At 39.5% G+C, this 18416-nt stretch overlaps 4 protein-coding genes across 4 annotated transcripts; 3 read left to right on the plus strand and 1 right to left on the minus strand.

Annotated features, from left to right (window-relative positions):
- Positions 1-1115: 1115 nt before the first annotated feature.
- On the plus strand, positions 1116-4104 carry LOC306740685 (potassium voltage-gated channel subfamily V member 2-like; the record flags this gene model as incomplete). Its single annotated transcript, XM_079222914.1, has 2 exons — positions 1116-2450; positions 3838-4104. 2 exons carry the CDS (start codon positions 1116-1118, stop codon positions 4102-4104), a joined length of 1602 nt encoding a protein of 533 aa, XP_079079040.1.
- Positions 4105-5678: 1574 nt separating this feature from the next.
- Positions 5679-8087, plus strand: atp5meb (ATP synthase membrane subunit eb). The gene is made up of 4 exons (XM_079221727.1): positions 5679-5797; positions 6927-6981; positions 7336-7434; positions 7655-8087. Exons 1-4 carry the CDS (start codon positions 5762-5764, stop codon positions 7678-7680), a joined length of 216 nt encoding a protein of 71 aa, XP_079077853.1. The 5' UTR covers positions 5679-5761; the 3' UTR covers positions 7681-8087.
- A 1411-nt stretch (positions 8088-9498) lies between these two features.
- Positions 9499-11530, plus strand: LOC306740686 (purpurin-like; the record flags this gene model as incomplete). The annotated part of the gene is made up of 5 exons (XM_079222915.1): positions 9499-10025; positions 10610-10734; positions 10827-10939; positions 11027-11239; positions 11520-11530. The coding sequence occupies exons 1-5, from the start codon at positions 9915-9917 to the stop codon at positions 11528-11530; spliced, it is 573 nt and encodes a 190-aa protein (XP_079079041.1). The 5' UTR covers positions 9499-9914.
- Positions 11418-17740, minus strand: idua (alpha-L-iduronidase). Its single transcript, XM_079221960.1, has 11 exons — positions 17633-17740; positions 17116-17211; positions 16587-16789; positions 16142-16321; positions 15200-15416; positions 14783-14992; positions 14528-14649; positions 13786-13911; positions 13327-13403; positions 13041-13141; positions 11418-12891 (listed from the first exon to the last, which is right to left on the minus strand). Exons 1-11 carry the CDS (start codon positions 17727-17729, stop codon positions 12791-12793), a joined length of 1530 nt encoding a protein of 509 aa, XP_079078086.1. The 5' UTR covers positions 17730-17740; the 3' UTR covers positions 11418-12790.
- Between the last annotated feature and the right edge of the window lie 676 nt (positions 17741-18416).

Consider the following 18416-nt stretch of genomic DNA (forward strand, 5'->3'; position numbering starts at 1 on the left):
TATGCTAGTGTGGGGGATGCTACGTGAGCTTGTTAGCTGTTCCGTTTGAGCTAACGTTACTGTTAGCGAAGAGCCCCGTTGCAATACTGTGAACACTCAAGCAATACACCTGCAAGTTAAGGAAACCAACGTCTGCGAGTCGTTACTGCGGACGTTACAATATCAAAGTTTACACGAACATGTTTGGTAACTGTCAAGCTTGAAATGACAGGTAACGGTCGCGCAATTTAAATCTACCTGTTGTTTTTAAGTGCGCACTGATATAGAACGCTCTAAATGTAAACAGGCTGTACAGTACTTTATGGCTGAATAAACTACACCTCGTGACTCACTCTCAACCAATGAGAATGCTTGATTTGATCTACCCGTATTATAATTCGTTTTAAATCACTATGCCTGTTAGTTACGATAATGTTTTGAATGACGTGCCACAACTTTATTGATGTATAGATTTCATATAAAAACAAAATATTATTTCTTGGAGTAGGTGGCCTTGACTCAACTTCTGAAGAATCCTGCACCCCGTCCAAATCAGAAAGTAGGCTAATGCTTAAAGCCTTTATCATCTTCTACCAGCCTTCCTTTGTTACCCTCCAGAATATTAAAGTATTGGACAATAATAACCAACAAAAACAATGTATTATAAATTTAAAATAGGACGCATAATCCTTAAATAAAATAATATTATACATTATATTATTATTATATCATTATATTTTCAATTATAGCCTTCCAGTATGACTTCCTTGGGGATTGCAAAATGTCTATGCAGGGGCTATGCATTCATGAATAAATGTGACAAAAACAATCCTGATTCTGAGTCTATTCTGTCTTTAAATGATCCAAATCAGCTAACATTTATCAACTAACGGGGTGAATTCATGATGGGTATTAGTAGAGATATGCCACACGGCCAACCTCACGTCAGCCAGGCAGCTCAGCCGGGGATAATGGTATTTAGATGTCCTGTAAGCATGCGGATCCTCTCAGTCAGCAATATTAATGGGGCCATGAGGCATCCTGCTCATGTCCTCCATGCTTAGGTAAAGGGGGTATTAGGCAGCAGTATACTGGCTGGTCTGAGCGCTGTGTATGTTGTGTAGTGCTGGGGAATCATGGGGAGCAAAAGCAAGGTGGCTGACTTGTGGAATAGGAGGCAGAGTCTCTTCCCCAACTACAAAGTAGGAGATTCAGACATTAATCGAAGACCATCGGAGATTGCTTATCCATTTGCCAAGGAAAGCTGTGTGAAGACATGGAACTCCATGCAGGAGCTGAGCAGGGACATCTACGACATTTATGCAGAGTATGAAGAGGAAGAGGATGACTGTGCTCCGTCCGGTTACCAGAAGCTGAATTTACCCGCCAAGAAGAACTATATAATCAACATCAATGTAGGGGGGAAGCCCTACCAGATAGCCTACAAGACGGCCGCCAAGTATCCCAAGACAAGAATTGGACGACTGGCCACCTCCACGGACCACAACATGAAGCTGGACCTGTGCGATGACTACACTGTGACAAACAATGAGTACTTCTTTGACAGGGACCCAGATGTCTTCCACAGCATCTTCAACTTCTACAGGACCGGTGTGCTGTGGATCAGGGATGAGTTGTGTCCTCGCAATTTCCTGGAGGAGATCAACTACTGGGGCGTGAGAATCAAGAACACCCACCGCTGCTGCCGCATCTCTTTTGAGGAGAGGCAGGATGAGCTGAACGAGCAGCTGAAGATCCAGCGGGAGCTGGAGGCAGAGGTGGAGATTGAGGAGAACGAGGAGCTCTTTCATGACATGTTCCTGGGTCAGCAGCGCAGGGCTATCTGGAACTTGATGGAGATGCCGTTTTCATCTGTCAAGGCCAAGCTGATGGCGGTGGCCTCCAGCCTGTTTGTGCTGGTCTCCCTGGTGTCCATGACTCTTAACACAGTAGAGGAGATGCAATACACAACTCATAAAGGTCAGCTCAGTGGTAAGACATACTGGGAATACGTGGAGTCCATCTGCATCGCCTTCTTCGCCATGGAGTACCTGCTCCGTCTGGTGTCCACTCCTGACCTCAAATCCTTCAGCAGGAGTGTGCTTAACACCGTGGACCTGATTGCCATCCTGCCTCAGTATGTGCAGGCCATCCTGGAGTTCTTTGACAATAAGGATAACTACCTGAAGCACGAGGCCGATATGCAGGCAGTGGGGCAGGTGGGGAAGCTGGGCCAAGTGTTGCGGATCATGAGACTGATGCGAATCTTTCGTATCTTGAAACTAGCACGACACTCCACAGGTCTGCGGGCGTTTGGCTTCACTCTGCGTCAATGCTACCAGCAAGTGGGCTGTCTCTTCCTGTTCATTGCCATGGGCATCTTCAGCTTCTCCGCCATGGTGTACACTGTGGAGCATGACATGCCACATACAAACTTCACCAGCATTCCTCATGCATGGTGGTGGGCAGCTGTAAGTACATCGTTGTAAAATGTAATAGTGTAAAAGCCCAGCAGGACTTCGAAGTTAACCTAGACGGAAGATATAGAGTGGGAGAAATATGGTACTTAAATAAATCACTTAGTAACAGACCTAAGCATCCTAATTTATCTGAGTGAAAAGTAGTGCCCACCAGTTTTAAAGGGTGGAATAGCCTGGTTAATGTATTGAGTGAAGGTCTTTGATTGAGTTACGAACCTTTCATTGGTTGCCTGTTACCATGAATAAACCTGTTAACAGATCTTTCCCCTCTCTCTTTCACTGAGTGAAAGAGTCTTACTTATAATCCAGGGGAGGGAATTGATAATCATCTGAATAATAGTAATGCTTATTGTGAAGGCAACTGTCAGCACTGTTTAGTGCCACATATTCTGGTTGTATTCATATGAACAGAAATAGAAGAATTGTGTGCAATAATTTGCAGTCAGACTTCTGGCAATCAGCAGAAAGAAGAAATAAAGCAGAAAGAAGAAATAAAACTGAGTGAGAATTTACCATTAACATTTTTTCTAAAGACGTTAGTGCAAGTATTAATAATATTAATATTGTTAACAGGATAGAATTGTGAGGTGTCGGGAATTTTAACTGGCAAATCCAATTGAAAAAGATACAGAATAAATATGTGCTTCTCCTGACGTGAAAAAGTGTTGATAATAATAAAGTTATGAAATAAATAAATAAAGTGTGGGTCCTAATAGATGCCAAGAAAGCCTAATTATGTGAGTTTAAAACTAACCATCAACAAACTACAGTTGGTCATTTTTCATCCCCTTTAAACTACCAACAATTCACAACACTAAGTGCAAGATATGGAAACTGTTTCTCAAACCACACGATATAGCTGAAAACCATTTCCCCCAATTGGTAGAAGTAAATTCAATATTAGGTAAAGCAGTATAATCAACTAACTTTACTGAGTTATTCAATTAAATCAGTGGAGAGTATAGACTCACAAGTAGGTCTCTAAATGTTTTGCCCAACTAGAACTTGGAGATCTCTGATTGTCTGGTATCTCGAGATCAGTGCAGGGGGGCTCCAGAATTAGAATAGGTTGATAGTCAAATTCTGTTAATTCTTTGTTTCTTTTTTTACTTTGTACTCTTATTCTTTTTGTACTTAGTCACTGGGCAATAGTACATTATTGGGGATGTCCTGGCTTCCAATTAGAATCCAATCCTTCTGCCTACCCTGCTGTCTAATACAGGCAAACTGCAATGTTATTTATAAACGTAGAAAACACCCTAATTGACCACATGGATCAGTGCAGATCTGCTAAACAAGAGCCTGACTGAACCTGCTGGTATGGTTTGTACGTGATGTTTCTCCATCACCACTGACTGCTCTCTTCACTCCGTTGCAGGTCAGCATCTCCACCGTGGGCTACGGAGACATCTACCCAGAGACAATACTGGGTCGTCTCTTCGCTTTCGTCTGCATCTCTTTTGGAATCATTCTCAACGGTCTCCCCATATCCATCCTCTTCAATAAATTCTCAGACTATTACGCTAAACTCAAGTCCAATCAGTACACAGCCTCCACGAAGAATCGAGGGAACCTGAGATTTTCCCACAGGACAGCAAACAAGTTTGACCGCTTTTTTGGAAGCCGCCAATGTCCTGAAAATTGATTTCTTATGTGACTTTTTATAAATAATAGGCTTCACTGTAAAACTGTTCTAACTAAATTGTATGTGATGGGGACGAATATGTGGAAAAGGGACAAAAGATGAGGGTTCATTCTACAGGAGTGGCACATCTGGCTACATATTTGGTAGCTTTTGTGGTTGGAGTATTCTGTACAAATATGCTGTGAAGAATAATTTGGGGGAAATTTGTATAAAATTATGCAAAACACATCATAATACACAATGTTTCCATTTATGTAATAGTGCAGCTCTTTCCCCTATGATTGATTTTCATGTGGCTTCAGTGAAGTTGGAACAAGCAGAAATATGCTTATTTTGTATATTGTCACATATTGATGGAAAATGCTTTTTGTACTTAAAATTAAATTAAAATGTACAATGTTTTTTTAACTAAATATGTTTTAAAAACAGTTCCCAAAGTGAACATGTGGAATTTTGTCAACATCCTACTTTTAAGATAAATAAAACAAATGTTGCTAGTTTGGTCTGGGGCACTAGGGATTAAATGAAAAATGCTTTTACAATTAGCAGCTCTCTTTTGTTTATCTACAACATTGCTCATTACTCCACTGATTTTGGAAGATATACTTTTCAGAGACACCTTCATCAGGAATGATCATGGACCTGAGCAATTACTTTATTTTTACTTGCAAATGGCATGTTTTAAATCTGTACACCCACACAGGAGATCTGCAGGGGCTTACAAAGTGTACTAAACCTTCAAATACTGGTGCTGCTTTTATGTGTTTTTAATGTACTATAGTTACGCCTATATAGGATGCAGTTTGATTTACTTGTATACATGCAACTAAGTCAAACGATGCAGTCTGGTAAACACTGTCCTGTCAATAAACACTGTACTGCTCCTGAAACTAGCCTCTTCATTGACTAAATACTACACCTTCACATTGAAGTCCCACCAGTGTAGCTGTGGATCACAGAACTGACATATTGCACCTATATTAATTTTGATTGATAAACTTAAACATTTTTAAACAATATTGCACCTAGATTAATTTTGATTGATTAACTAAAACATTTTTAAACAATATGGCCACCATTTATTTATTTTCTTGAAAACCAATCTACTTGAATGATACAATTCAAGATCACAATTAGTGAACGGCTATACAGACCTTTTAACCTGCATACATATCTACTGTCCCCCTGACAACACCACAAACTACAGTGTTTAAAATCAGTGAAGGTTCTGATTGGATCATAGCTTCTTTTTTTTCATGGCACACGCTAAAATAGGATCACAAAAGTTATAAAAGTGTCTTTCAGAAAACACAAATATAAATGTCATATTTCGATATAAGTAGCTAATAAACAAACAACATATTTATAAATAGATCATTAAATATGGAAACTATTTGCGGATGATTGGGGTTTGTAGCAAAAAGAGAGATATTATCTAGCCCAATGCATATATAAAATCATAAAATGCAACATTTTCTTTTTACTTGACTAGTGGACCGGTGTATAAATTGCCACTGAAATGGCCATCGCAGTCCAGCAGATGGCAGTAGTTCAACAGTGATATCTGCTGCAGTAAATCCTCAGAAGAAGTAGCTCGCTCTCAGTCCTCTGCTGGTAAAGTGACCTCTGCTGCTAGTTGTTAGCCTGCTGTAAAACGATGGCTCCTCCACTTGCAGTGTCGCCTTTGATTAAGGTTTGTGTTGCGTTACATGTTGGGGAAAAGAGGTGACTCGTGTTTTACTGTAAATTGCTTTTGCAATCGTAGTTCAGCTTGCACGCTACACAGAGCACGCGAACCTGCTAAGCGTTAGCTGGAAGTATGCTATCTTACAGCTAACGTCAACGTTACTGCAACTTGTAGTTCACGTTTGTTTGTAGCATGTGTGCCGCATTATAGCTTTCGCTTATCAAAGATTGTGTTAAACGTTTGGTGTGACGTGCATGAATTGAAATGTCACCATACAAGAAAAGTCGCACTGAGTGTCTCCATTGAATCGATGTAACGCTGGCACGAGCACTGGTTGTTATAAATAGAAATGTCCTTGAATATAATGGACATTCATTCTCTAAATTAGATTCCTTTTTTATACAGCATACCCCGTCATTTTGTCTGGGTGAAAACAAAGGTGACCGTTTGTTAATGTATCTAAAACAGCTGTAACTCGTGTTTTAAAATGAATGTGTCATACTCGTTGTTGCTCTCTGCTGGTTATTTTTGGTGGTGACGGATTGCAAACTTAAGGTAGACAGACTTCAACGATAACGTTACTTTATAATTGAATTTAAAAAAATAAAATGCTTCTCGGTGTTTTTGTTTTTGCCGAATTGCTGTGTGGGCCCAAACAACTCAGGGAACTCGTTCAACTGCACTGTTAGATGTGTAGTGTGTGACCATGACCAAGGTCTCGATACATAGAGTTCAGTGGGTGAAGCCACATGAGTCTCAATGTACGTCACTAAGACATCTACAGTACATGTCATTTCCATTATCGATGAATAGTAGGAAAACATTCCTGCCCACTGCTATAAGACATGTGCTGCTATAAGACACATTTTTGCTATAAGTCACCTCTGGCCAACCCTCTGTAAATTCATCAACATCAATACCCTTGCACCGCTTTTGTTTGTTACTCACTGTACATACTTATATACTTCGCATTTTTGCACTTTCTTTATTATTATTTATTTCCCAAATGACTTCCTCTTGGGGATGAATAATCTATCTATCTAGTAGAACGTCCTTTGCCTTAATACTTGATTGAGAATTTGCATCGACTTTGAACTACACTGACATTCATTTGCATGGTTTTCTCCTTTTACAGACCGCAAGGTATTCAGCTTTGATTGCTGGCATCATCTATGGCAAACAGAGATATGGTGAGTAATTTGTACTGCATAGGAGAGTATATTTTACACTTTAAACAGTGTTTGAAACCTGATTCTTACAAAAAGCAAACTAGGTCATTAGCTTGAAACATGAGATTAAAGACTCAAGGTAATGAATTAAAGGTTATAAAAGGTGAACGTGCCAAAAGACGACAGAATCCACGCCGTTTCTGCAGCATTTTTATTAAGAATGATGTGATACTTAAGGCCCTTATTTTAGGTCTTTCTTGATTGGTACATCTTACATGTGAATTTCAGATAATGTTACTAAATGTCATTTTAATATACAGTCAATATTGGGTGCAATTTGTTGATGCTTTCAAAAAAACACCTTCATTTCCTCAGATCACCTGAAGCCTATTGCAGCTGAGGAGAGGAGGGTCGAGGAGGAAGAGAAAAAGGTTCGCGATGAGCAGGAGCGCATCGCAAAGCAGCTAGCAGAAGGTAGCCTCGTAGGCTTTAAGCCTCTGTCAAACGTTTATAGTCTACCACTGTTAGCGCTTTCATACACCTGCATGCAATAGTAGCCGCATGTGTACACTATAATACAGTTGGTGTTGCATTGCACTAGGTTGTCGCATAGCCATTCAATGTAAAGCACGTTATTTGTCAATTTATATTTGTACTAATCCTACTTTCTTTTTTTTTTACTCTTTCCTTACAGCAAGTGAAGATACTATTCTGAAGTAAAGCTGGTGTGCCGTGTGAGGATGTCCGTGTGCAATTCCCAACCTGTTCCTCTTTTTTCCTGGAGTAATGATGGCAAAGTCAGGTCCCGACCAGTCAAACACTACCGTGTTATGGACGTATTCACTGTTCCCTTGCATAATACAACACTTCTCTGGATTGCCATAGACAATGATTTTTAAGGTAGTTACATGATATGAAATAAAGCTCCTAAACTCCGCATTGTAGTACTGCAAATGAAGCCGCACTCATAAGTTATAATGAATGGTATAATGGTAATGAAGCAATGTCGTAAATGCTTAAGTACATGATCCCTGTAATAGTCTTTTTAGTTATAATTTGTTTTCTCCATCAGCCACTGTTACAGGACAGGTATGAAAACGTTATATTAAAATAAATAATGAACATTATTTTGCCATCAATCATTTTGTTCACATTAGTAATCATGTTAAATGCAGAGGTTTTTAGTGTGTTGGACTATGGCCAGTTGCTTCCTAGTTGCCAACACCTGTTTTGATCACTGGCTCTTGTTTACCATCTACTTTAATTATTTGTCCTTTTTAATCATATGAAAACTGGGCATTAGGAACTTGACAGGCCTTATTGTGTTGATCTTGAGGTTTATGTATTCCTACATCCATCGCTGACAGTCACCTGCTCATATCAGTCAGTGGCCAGACATGCTGAACCTAAACTCCAGATCAGCAAGTGTGCGTCTAGGATTATTTAAACAGACCTTTTTGTTTTCGGATTAGAGCTGCAGAGTTAATACTGTTGACGTGTCAGGTTGATAGTTTTGACAGCCCAGGATGTCGAGGCACAGAGGCCTTCCCTAATATACTCAGGACAAGTCATTAGAATAACAACAATGCCAGGGCAGACTAAAAATACAGCTGGAGCTACTGACCTGCTACTTCTCTTTACTTAGCTCTCCCCTACTGTAGGTAACACACATCTCAGGACTGGTAAGAGTGGCAGGACTGGGATACAGCGATCTGTTTACAAAGATGTTCTTTTCTGAGGAAAAAAAAAAGAACACCACAAAACCAATTATGGAATACAAATTAAAAATGTCAAAATGGTAGTAGGAATTAAGATTTAAAAAATTCTAAGAAAAAGTGGACACAATGGCAAGTCATTAAGAATTGATGGAAACCATACTGATGAGATGTTTCACCCTTTAGCATCTGAAGGCACATTTGCTGGTACATGAGTGGCGTAATCGTCGTGTAACACAGCTCACCTCCCAGATTACAGGTTGCCGAACCAAGCAGTTGACAACGGACGGGAACACCTGAGCCTCTGCTGACTTAACATGACAGGACCTCATTACTCTGGCGTTGTTGTTGTTGATGTTCTCCAGGCGGTTTTATTATGGAAAAGGCTGCGTTTTCTTCATTTGGGGTCTCGTTAATGCCCCCTCGACTTTCCTTTCACATCCTTTATCTTCAACTTGTTTTACACCCAAATGAAAAGTTTTGTCTCCAGCAATGAACAAGTAAACTATATTATACTGAAAGGGCACTGACTCCCAGGTATTGGGAGAGTGAACGTGAGAAATTGTATTTCTGTCCCTAGAAATGAAACGCCTATATAAAAGCAGAACAAAACAGGAACAACTTAACTGGCCATTCATGAACATTTTTATCTTAAGACAAAAGACAAAAAAAGAAAGATGGCTAGTTTCATGGATATTTTAAGTACAGAAAAACAAACTCCAAAAAAATCTTATACTTTTTTATTCACTCGGTATCACATTATTTTCTCAGCAGGTGTGACTACAAATGTAATGCTTCATGCCTAAAATAATACACTTGTCTGCTCATGTAAAACACATTTGCCGTGGACGTGTGACTTGAAGCTCAGGCCCCCGGGCATCAGCTGTTCCTTATCTTTATAGAGCTCTGCCAACAATGACAAAGCCTACACACTGCTGAATGTGAAGGTTCATCAGCTTACAGTTGGGTTTTTGTTAACTGGATTAGCGGTAGATTTAAACACTGCATTTAGGTTCACGAAGTGAAAATAATCAGCCCGTCTGTGCATCAGGTATAAAAACGCTTCTCACCACAGTTCAGACACTGTAACAGCTCTGCACTGAAAACTTCCTGCGACTTAATTCTACACTTCAGGTAAGAAGATGCTGCATTGGGGGGGGACCGACTGATCTTTGTAAATAAGAAATCTCATACCATCACGCAAAAACTAATATGTGCACGGCTTAGGTTTTGCTTAGAATGGACTTCCAAAACTTTTCCCTGGTGATGTTGTTCCTGGCCTGTGTGGAGCACAGCCGGGCCTCCTGCGTGGTGGACAGCTTCACAGTCAAAGACGACTTGATCCACAAAGTACAGAAATATGTCTACGTATTTAGTTCCAGTGCAAGTTACTGTATGTAGAATGAGCCTGATACCTGTTACAATACTACTGCGATGTAAGCTCAGGACAGATAGCTAGCTCCCACAGACAAACAAGTAGAAAAACAGATTCAACCGGAATAGAATCGACACCCTCCAAGTAAATCAGGACATCATCATGTTATATTCATGTAATGTGCTGTAACTCTGTTACGTTGTTCATTCTGTACACATGACATCTATTGCTTCTGTCCATCTGGGTAGAGGGATCCTCCTCTGTTGCTCTCCCGAAGGTTTCTTCATTTTTTTCCCCTGTGAAATGTTTTTTTCAGGGGTTTTTTAAGGAGTTTTTCCTGATCCGATGTGAGGTCCTGGGACAGGGATGTCATGTGTACAGATTGTAAAGCCCTCCGAGGCAAATTTGTGATTTTGGGCTATGCAAAATAGACTGAATAAGAATAAAAAAATGTATTTCAATCACCTCATATCCTTATCCTTGTAGTACACATCTAAAAAAACATGCGTTTATGTATGTATGCATATCCATGATTGTTCCCCGACAGTATGCAGGATAGTGGTACGCTCTGCAGAAGAAGGATCCTGAGGGCTTGTTCCTGCAGGACAACATCTCTGCTGAATATACTGTTAGAGATGATGGTGCCATGGTTGCCTCCTCTAGGGGCAGAGTCACTCTCTTTGGGTGAGTTTGTCTTTCAATGTGGTACGTTTAAATAATTAAAGGTTATATTGCTGTTTGCGAATGTGACATTTTTTCTTTACTTTAATATCCAGGTTCTGGGTTGTGTGTGCCGACATGGCTGCTCAATACTCGGTGCCCGACCCCGGCACCCCCGGCAAGATGTTCATGAACTACCAGGGACTGGCCAGCTACCTGTCCAGCGGCGGTAAGCTTGCTCTCCGTTGTATGCACACGTACTCTCGGTCTCTCTCTCGCACGGTTGAGACTAGCCTCTTGCTCTCTGTTCTTCCAGGTGACAACTACTGGGTCATTGACACAGACTATGACAACGACGCCATCACCTATGCCTGCCGCAGCCAGAAAGAGGATGGAAGCTGCGAGGACGGCTACTCCCTGGTCTTCTCACGCAACCCCCGCGGCCTCCCCCCTACCATCCAGAGAGTCGTCCACCAGAAACAGGAGGAAATCTGCATGGCCGGAGAGTTCCAGCCTGTGCTGCAGTCTGGTATGTACTTAGTCTGTATATCAAGCTCAATGTGAAAGACTAACAGTGAACGAGTGATTGTGTACCTCAACATGCTTTTAAGGGTTTTAGTGGATGCTCTGATGCCAAAAACACATCTAACATTAAGAGTAAACAAAGAAGTATCTAGTTTATAGTACTTTTAAAAAAGATATTTGACTTTAAATGTAAAAATACAATTTTATTTAGTTTATTTAAAAGTAAATGTTTCAAGGTCTGTGTTACATTTAACATTTAAGACTTGTTCATCTTTTCTTTACAGGAGCCTGCTAAACTGTACTGAAGACAAAGACACAATTAGGAGAATACTCAGGTTCTGTTTGTGATTTACTATGTTCCCACATCATTGGAAAGAATTACCAGATTCAACGCCCCACGAAAACAATTGTAACCAACAATGCCAAGATTAAAATATTTCCATGGAAAATCTAATGAAAACTATTACTAGTGTGTAAGCAATTTAGCTTGATCCTATCGAGTGCACAAACACATAAAAAGACAACAATATAAACAAATCTGAGACATTTGAGTAAAAAAATATAGTTTTACATATTACAGATCACACAAGATTAATAATTGCCCAATTAATTGCTCGGCTGATTGTAACAGTTTCTGTAAATATCAAAAATGACTACTTCCATTGCTCAATGACATTATGTATTGCACATCTCCTGTCGTATCCATAACAACAAATTATGTGCAACTGCACAACAAGCAAGTCAAAAAATCTAATTTTAACGCTACGTTTAACAAATTACACTCATGGTTGTATGAACAGGCTTATTCATTTGTAAATACATTAAAATAATAAGTCAACAAATAGAACGAAAAGACATTTTACAGAAAAAGTATTTCCTGTTTATCTAAAAGATGATATGTCTCTCTGCCGTAGAGCTCTATTCTTGTCAAAAATTATGAAATCAACTGTGTATTAATTCACTGCTGAAAATAGTCCCAGACAAATGTGCCATTTACTTTTGTTTGCTCAAATCTACAATGCCCAACTTTCTTTGTTTGGGTTAAATTAAATGATATATAGGTGTGTTCCAGACAGTGGTCAAATCTGAAAGTATTGAAATGCTGACACAGTTTGTCGTGGGATTTTTTTTACAATAGTCACCCACACCGAAGAGAAAATCCAAATATTATAATTATATATTACGGATTTCCACCAAGACAGGGTGTGCTCAATCCTTTTACTTTAGATCTAAAAAAAACTATACATTTACAACTGCTTCAGAAATTAATATATTTGAGATGATAATTGTATTCAATCACTTTAATCTGACCATCTCAAAGTCTTTTAAATTACAACCACAACTATAAACTATAAAAACAGGGGATGCCTGCATTACTGTGAATCAGATCAGGAGTATGAATAATACATATATGTCTATAATGAGATTGGGCAGATTAGAAATTGTTCATAATGTATATTATATATAATCAGCACATTGGTCTCCATAAAATGTATTTACATAGTACAACATTATTTAGAAACATAACATGAATGCTACCAGACCTGATCTGGGTCTAGTGCTCCGCTGAGTACCTCTCTGGCAGTGAGTACGGGCCAGGCCTTCCCCAGTAGTCCACAGCTCGGACTCTGTACAGACCACCGACCTCCTGGTCCACTACAACACACAACATGGTACAGCATATGGTCTTATTTCTATGGCTGGATGTCACAATGCCAGATAGTTTGAAAGGTGAGGAACATTCTGTTTTGTTTCTCATTGCCATCATTAAACAATCTCTAAAATAATTAAGTGGAAATTCTTACCAGGTGAATAAACATAAGAAGTAAAAATGGTGTTTTGAGTATTAATTCTGCTGAATTCCTTGTGGTCTGTGGAGAACTCCACTTCAAATGTCTTAATGCATCTGCAAATACAAATAAGTTCAAATGCATAAATTGATGCTTTTCTGGTTATGCATTTACATACACCATTTTAACATAGTCAGTTCTGGCTAAGATACGTTATTACATGAAGGAATCTGTCCCCACTTTCACTCCTTTACATTACAGTGACAAAAGCAAAAATAAAGAAATAATAATGTGCACCTACTTGGAATCAACACAGTGGTCTGACCAGACAATCAGGACTTGGCCTTTTGTGATCCTGATGAAGTGTAATCCATTGATCTAATTCAAAGTAAAATGCAGTTGAGAGTTTTTCTCTTTTGAAATAGTCAGTTCAGTCCCATACATGTCTTTTTCTGTTGGCTGTCTACCACTTATCCATCATCATAACACAAGCTTTGAGTTACTGTCATCATCCTCAAATCATAAATCACTTTCTCACATTGCAACTGGAGAAAATCTCACTTGTGCTCCTTGCATTGACACAGAAACATACGCTCAACTGCACAGACTGACAAACGCGGACACGGATCAAGTTGGATTCAAATGATTAAGATGAATAACATTCAGGAAAAGCTTTGAAGTGGACTGCGAGGCACATGCAATTGAGGAGAACAGTCACATTTAGTTTGACTTCACATTGTTAATGTGTGTTGGTACCGACCTGGTCTGGTGCCGCTTTGGGCTGGGCACAAACATGGACGAGGAGGACAGACGGCACAGACAGTTTGGCTTTTAGAGTCAGAGTGTCCGCTTCAGGAACTTCCCAGGGTCCTTCAACGTGAGGGTCCTGACACAATGACACATCATTAGTGGGTCAAACCATGTCTAACAGCACTTTAAAGAGAAGGAAAATCCAAATAGATCAAAGGAATCAGCTCTGCCTAAATGTTGATCGTGCTGGTGACAGAAAATAGAATTCAACAGTTCAACAAGATTTTCATCCCTGAATACACTTCGTCTCTTCAGCAGCATCTCATCCCACTAATATGAGACTCAGTACAGCTGCCCTACTTATGACTACCAGGAAATCTGAGAGATTGAGTCCACTGGGCTTGCAATCTTGCAAAAAACGTATGTTACGTTGATTTAGATTGATTATTGATTTTGAACAATGATTTTGGCAAATTAATCTCAAAACGGACTAATTCATTTAGAATGAAAAAACAACCCAACAATCATTTAATGTAGATTTCTTTTCAACCTAAACTCTGTCCTATTTGGAAGTATTGTGTAGGAATAATATGGTACATTATGTACTGCATTTACAAGAACATTAATTCCCAAATTAAATTACAGGGGCAAACAGATTCACATTCACCATTATAAAATAACTGTACACAACTTTTGAAAAATAAAATATCATAATGTTAATTCGTATGATATTGTTCAGCCCTCCCGTTTACCTGCACACTCCTGAGGCGTCTGAACTGTTCTGCTGTGGGGTAGTCGGGGCTGCCCATGCTCTGCCACAGCTGGTATGGGTTGGTTACGTTGTTGTCAATGTAATACGTGATATACATGAGACCTGGATAGCAAACAAAAAGATAACAGGCATCACTGAAATGAAGCCCTCACTTGCAGAAATAAAGACCTTTTAAAATATAAACATAACTAAGAAGACATTTGAATCTACCGCAACAGTATCTTGTTAAACCTACCCTTCTGCGCAGCCAATCCTTTTAGTGAAACGGTGACGTCATCAGTGTTAGTGGAGGTGCTGTTGTCGTCACTGTTGTAGATCAGCACCGCTGCCTGCCAGCTGTCTGAGCCTCCTGGTATTACAGGCTTGTGGCTGCTGGCGAGAACTCCCACCGTGCGGTTGTTGCTTCCTGCTGAGCTCAAAACCTGAGCCAGGATCTGTGTCTCTCCTTAAAGTATCATATACAGGAGAGGCAACGGAGCTATTAAATACGACCGATGAGACAGCAACATCATGGAGACCTGAGCTTGTACAAGGGGCTGCTTTAGAAAACCCACACATGAAATAAATTGATCATACCTCCAACATAGACTTCCACTGAGGCACATATAAAGCCCTGGAGGGTCACCTGTTTATAAAGTAAAGAGATTGTCACCTAGCAAAGCCAGCAGGCCCATGACAGTGAGGACAGGCTTCCTGATCAGCTGGACGTGAGGCGGCTCTGTGTTGTTGACCTGGAAGCGGGCCGTCAGCGTGCGCTGGGTGAAGGGGTGTGGGTGGTAGCTGAGGAAGGCGTTGTCGTTGCTGAGCAGGGTGTAGTTAATGGTGCAGTTTGGGTCCACCAGCAGCAGATCCTGGTGCTGGTTTATTACCTGTAGTAGTGAGCAGGACAGAAGGCCGGTGGCATGTAATTTAAGTAAGAGATAGGATAAAGAGCGAAACCTGCACCGTCAAACTGGTGACAACACTAACTGTACTATATTTGAAAATGGTCTTTGTTCAAAGTATTTAAGACCATTTTTAAATAGAAATATAATACATACAGTTAGTATTCAAAGTGTTCATGTATGTATTTGTGGTAGGGGTTTGCAAGCTAATCAAAGACAAACTGTATACAGTGTACTTTATAAGAATTAACAGGGTTGACTAACAAGGCTAAGATTAACTGTTGCCACTATACTAGGCTAATACTGGAATTTTAATTAATTTAATTTAATTAGAAATTCATGTTGTGTTGAAGTTTCACTGTCCTGTCAAAGGATAATTTATGTTGTTCACCATATGAATGATAAAAGCCAGGATAAAAACACTGAACACCGACTTAATGTATTTTCTTTTCTCATTTGAGTTGATAAAGACTTGCTTCCCAAAAAACAATCTATTGTTATAGATTATGTAAAACTAGCAATTAGATTCAATCAATAGGAATCCTCAGTCACTCATTCAGAAAACTGAAGGAACTAAAGGACTTCCAGAAGATGAATAATGAATGCAAATAAGTCATTGTGTGAATTAACATCTTTCCATATCAATACATAATTTGCTCTTCACTCTCAAGGTGATTTTCATATTGCTGTCCTCCATCCCTTCACCTCACCTTCACCACCATCGCAGCGTAGGTTACATCGGCCCTCCACTCCTGAGGCCGGGACCATCCCACCAGCGGATCAGCCTCATCATTGTAAACAGGGAGGCTGCGGAAATGGGGGAAACGCTCTCCGATCTCCCCCATTGTCTGGATCTCCTGCTGGAGGATGGGCAAGGAGTAGCCTCCGCCCTGTGGAACACAAACAGAAAATTAGCTTCCAAAAATGATTCAGATTGTATTAGTTTTATAATTAATTATACTAATGGATGCATTAGTAAATATAGTTTTCCATAACTCAGGCAATATGTATTTCAATAACATCACCATCCTTGTGTTTGTTCTCGAAAGACTACCCACTAGATTGTGTCATCCTATAGTGAAGAACATATCTTCAATGAATATGGCAAACATTTCATATTTGTTGTAGATATGCTTTGAGTCCAGAAAAGCCTACCTTTTTGTGCAGGGCGATGTAATCGATCCGGACCCCTGTCTCTCCAGTGAAGTAGTTGGTGCCGTTGTAGCAGTGCTGCAGCATGGCCCAGCAGTACGGTGAGTGTGGGGGAGAATGACAGGAGTCTCCTGGACCCCCAAACCTCAGGAGACTGCTGGCAGCACGCAGGCCCTCCGAACAGGCATCATAGTAGTTTAGAAACCCTAAAGAAAAGTGTGTTGTATATCAAACTGCAGGTAGACATTAGTGACTAATTGACGTCCAAGCTTGTTTAATGTCAGTATCAGCTTAATATAATATAAAGTATGTGTCTAATCGTAATGTGTACGAGTTTACAATATGCATTTATCAAACATGTTTAGATTAAGTAGTAGTGATATAAACATGTATAAGTAACAATATATATATCAGAGAAAGTGAGAGCATAATTGATTTGCAACAAATTATTTGCATTTCCTTGTACCAATTTCCACTTAAAAAATAACTGATATGACTTAAAATTGTCATGTAGAATGAATAATTAATTTACCTTGAATTGACACAGTGACATTATCAAAGTCATGGTTGTTGGGCTCATTCCAGGTTTCAAAGTTCCACTGAGAGACGCTTCCCAGGCCATACTTGTCTGTAATTAAACGAAACACGACATTAATCACATTATGTAGGAAAGGATCATACAGTGCATTTTAATTTAGTTAATGTTAATATATATATATATATATATATATATAGTTGTGGATTGTGTTAAATTAAACAAAAAAACATTTGCACATAAGTTTAATTAATGTTTCTGTGAGGAAATTACACTTTCCTGAAAAGGATAACTCCTTAACCAGGGCTAATGTATTACATTTCATTTTTAGTAGTAATTTAGTAGTAAGTTGAAATAACTTGCAATAACTATAGTCAACATTTACTTAAACACTGCTTCTCAATTGCAAATATTCTATTTTTCTGATTCAGGTTTTCATTGACCGCCATTACATGGTATGGAGTGCAAAACACATATACAATACAATAGTGACAAAACAAACAACAAAACTCACCGATGTACCTCTTGGCTATCAGATAAACCAGATTTCTCCACTCGACCACTTGTGATTTGTCCTCAAAGTCAGTGAAATAGTTAGACACACTGCCCATCAGTTCAAAACCTGACAACCAGATGTGCAGGAATTAATTACAGTTCAGATGTTTACAGCCACATGTCACAAGTGCAACAGAGACCAGCAAAATCACATTTGAGTCTTGAATCGTTTTGCATCTTTTATATCTCCCTTTTAACACGAAAGGTTAGTTTAGAAAAGGCTATCAAAAGAACTGGGACAACAGTGCCTCAATAATATTCACTTAACCATATAACAATCATAGAACAGCCACTGAACGTCCAGTAAGCACCATATCATCTATCCTGTAAGCACAAATTTGGAAACCAGATGAGAACATGAAGACTAGTTTCAGTTATTTAGGAAGAAGATTACTTCAAATGTGGGTCAATACCTGGCCGCAGTCCATTAATCCACAAGAGTTCTATCAGCTGATCTAGTTTAGTGAAGTCATACTGGGGTTGTCCTCCAATATCTCTGCAACAATTCAATCAGACAGCAGCAATATATTTTAAGGAACACTCAGAAAACCAGACACTGATGATCATAAGGTATGCCATCTTCAAACTAGACATACACATGATATTAAGTAGCATGTTTTCTTTAATCACGGCTGGAGACGTCTTCACTTGCTAGTTTACTTACTGTGCAGTAACCAACTCCAACATCCAGTGTATCCGGACCTGCTGGATCCCTCCATGGGGGACCGAGCCCACATAGGCCA

This window comes from Taurulus bubalis, assembly GCF_910589615.1.
Source record: "Taurulus bubalis genome assembly, chromosome: 8".
Lineage (NCBI taxonomy): Eukaryota > Metazoa > Chordata > Actinopteri > Perciformes > Cottidae > Taurulus > Taurulus bubalis.

Bases quoted from the DNA above. Each gene is read 5' to 3' on its own strand.
- atp5meb (XM_079221727.1), top strand. From the start codon at position 5,762: ATGGCTCCTCCACTTGCAGTGTCGCCTTTGATTAAG. The intron at 6,982-7,335 runs GTGAGTAATTTG...TCATTTCCTCAG, and splicing joins CTATGGCAAACAGAGATATG to ATCACCTGAAGCCTATTGCA. The intron at 7,435-7,654 runs GTAGCCTCGTAG...CTTTCCTTACAG, and splicing joins CGCAAAGCAGCTAGCAGAAG to CAAGTGAAGATACTATTCTG.
- idua (XM_079221960.1), bottom strand. From the start codon at position 17,729: ATGGGCAGTGTGTCTAACTATTTCACTGACTTTGAGGACAAATCACAA. The intron at 15,417-16,141 runs GTGAGGTGAAGG...TCACTACTACAG, and splicing joins ACGCTGCGATGGTGGTGAAG to GTAATAAACCAGCACCAGGA. The intron at 14,650-14,782 runs GTAGGTTTAACA...TTTGCTATCCAG, and splicing joins AGGATTGGCTGCGCAGAAGG to GTCTCATGTATATCACGTAT.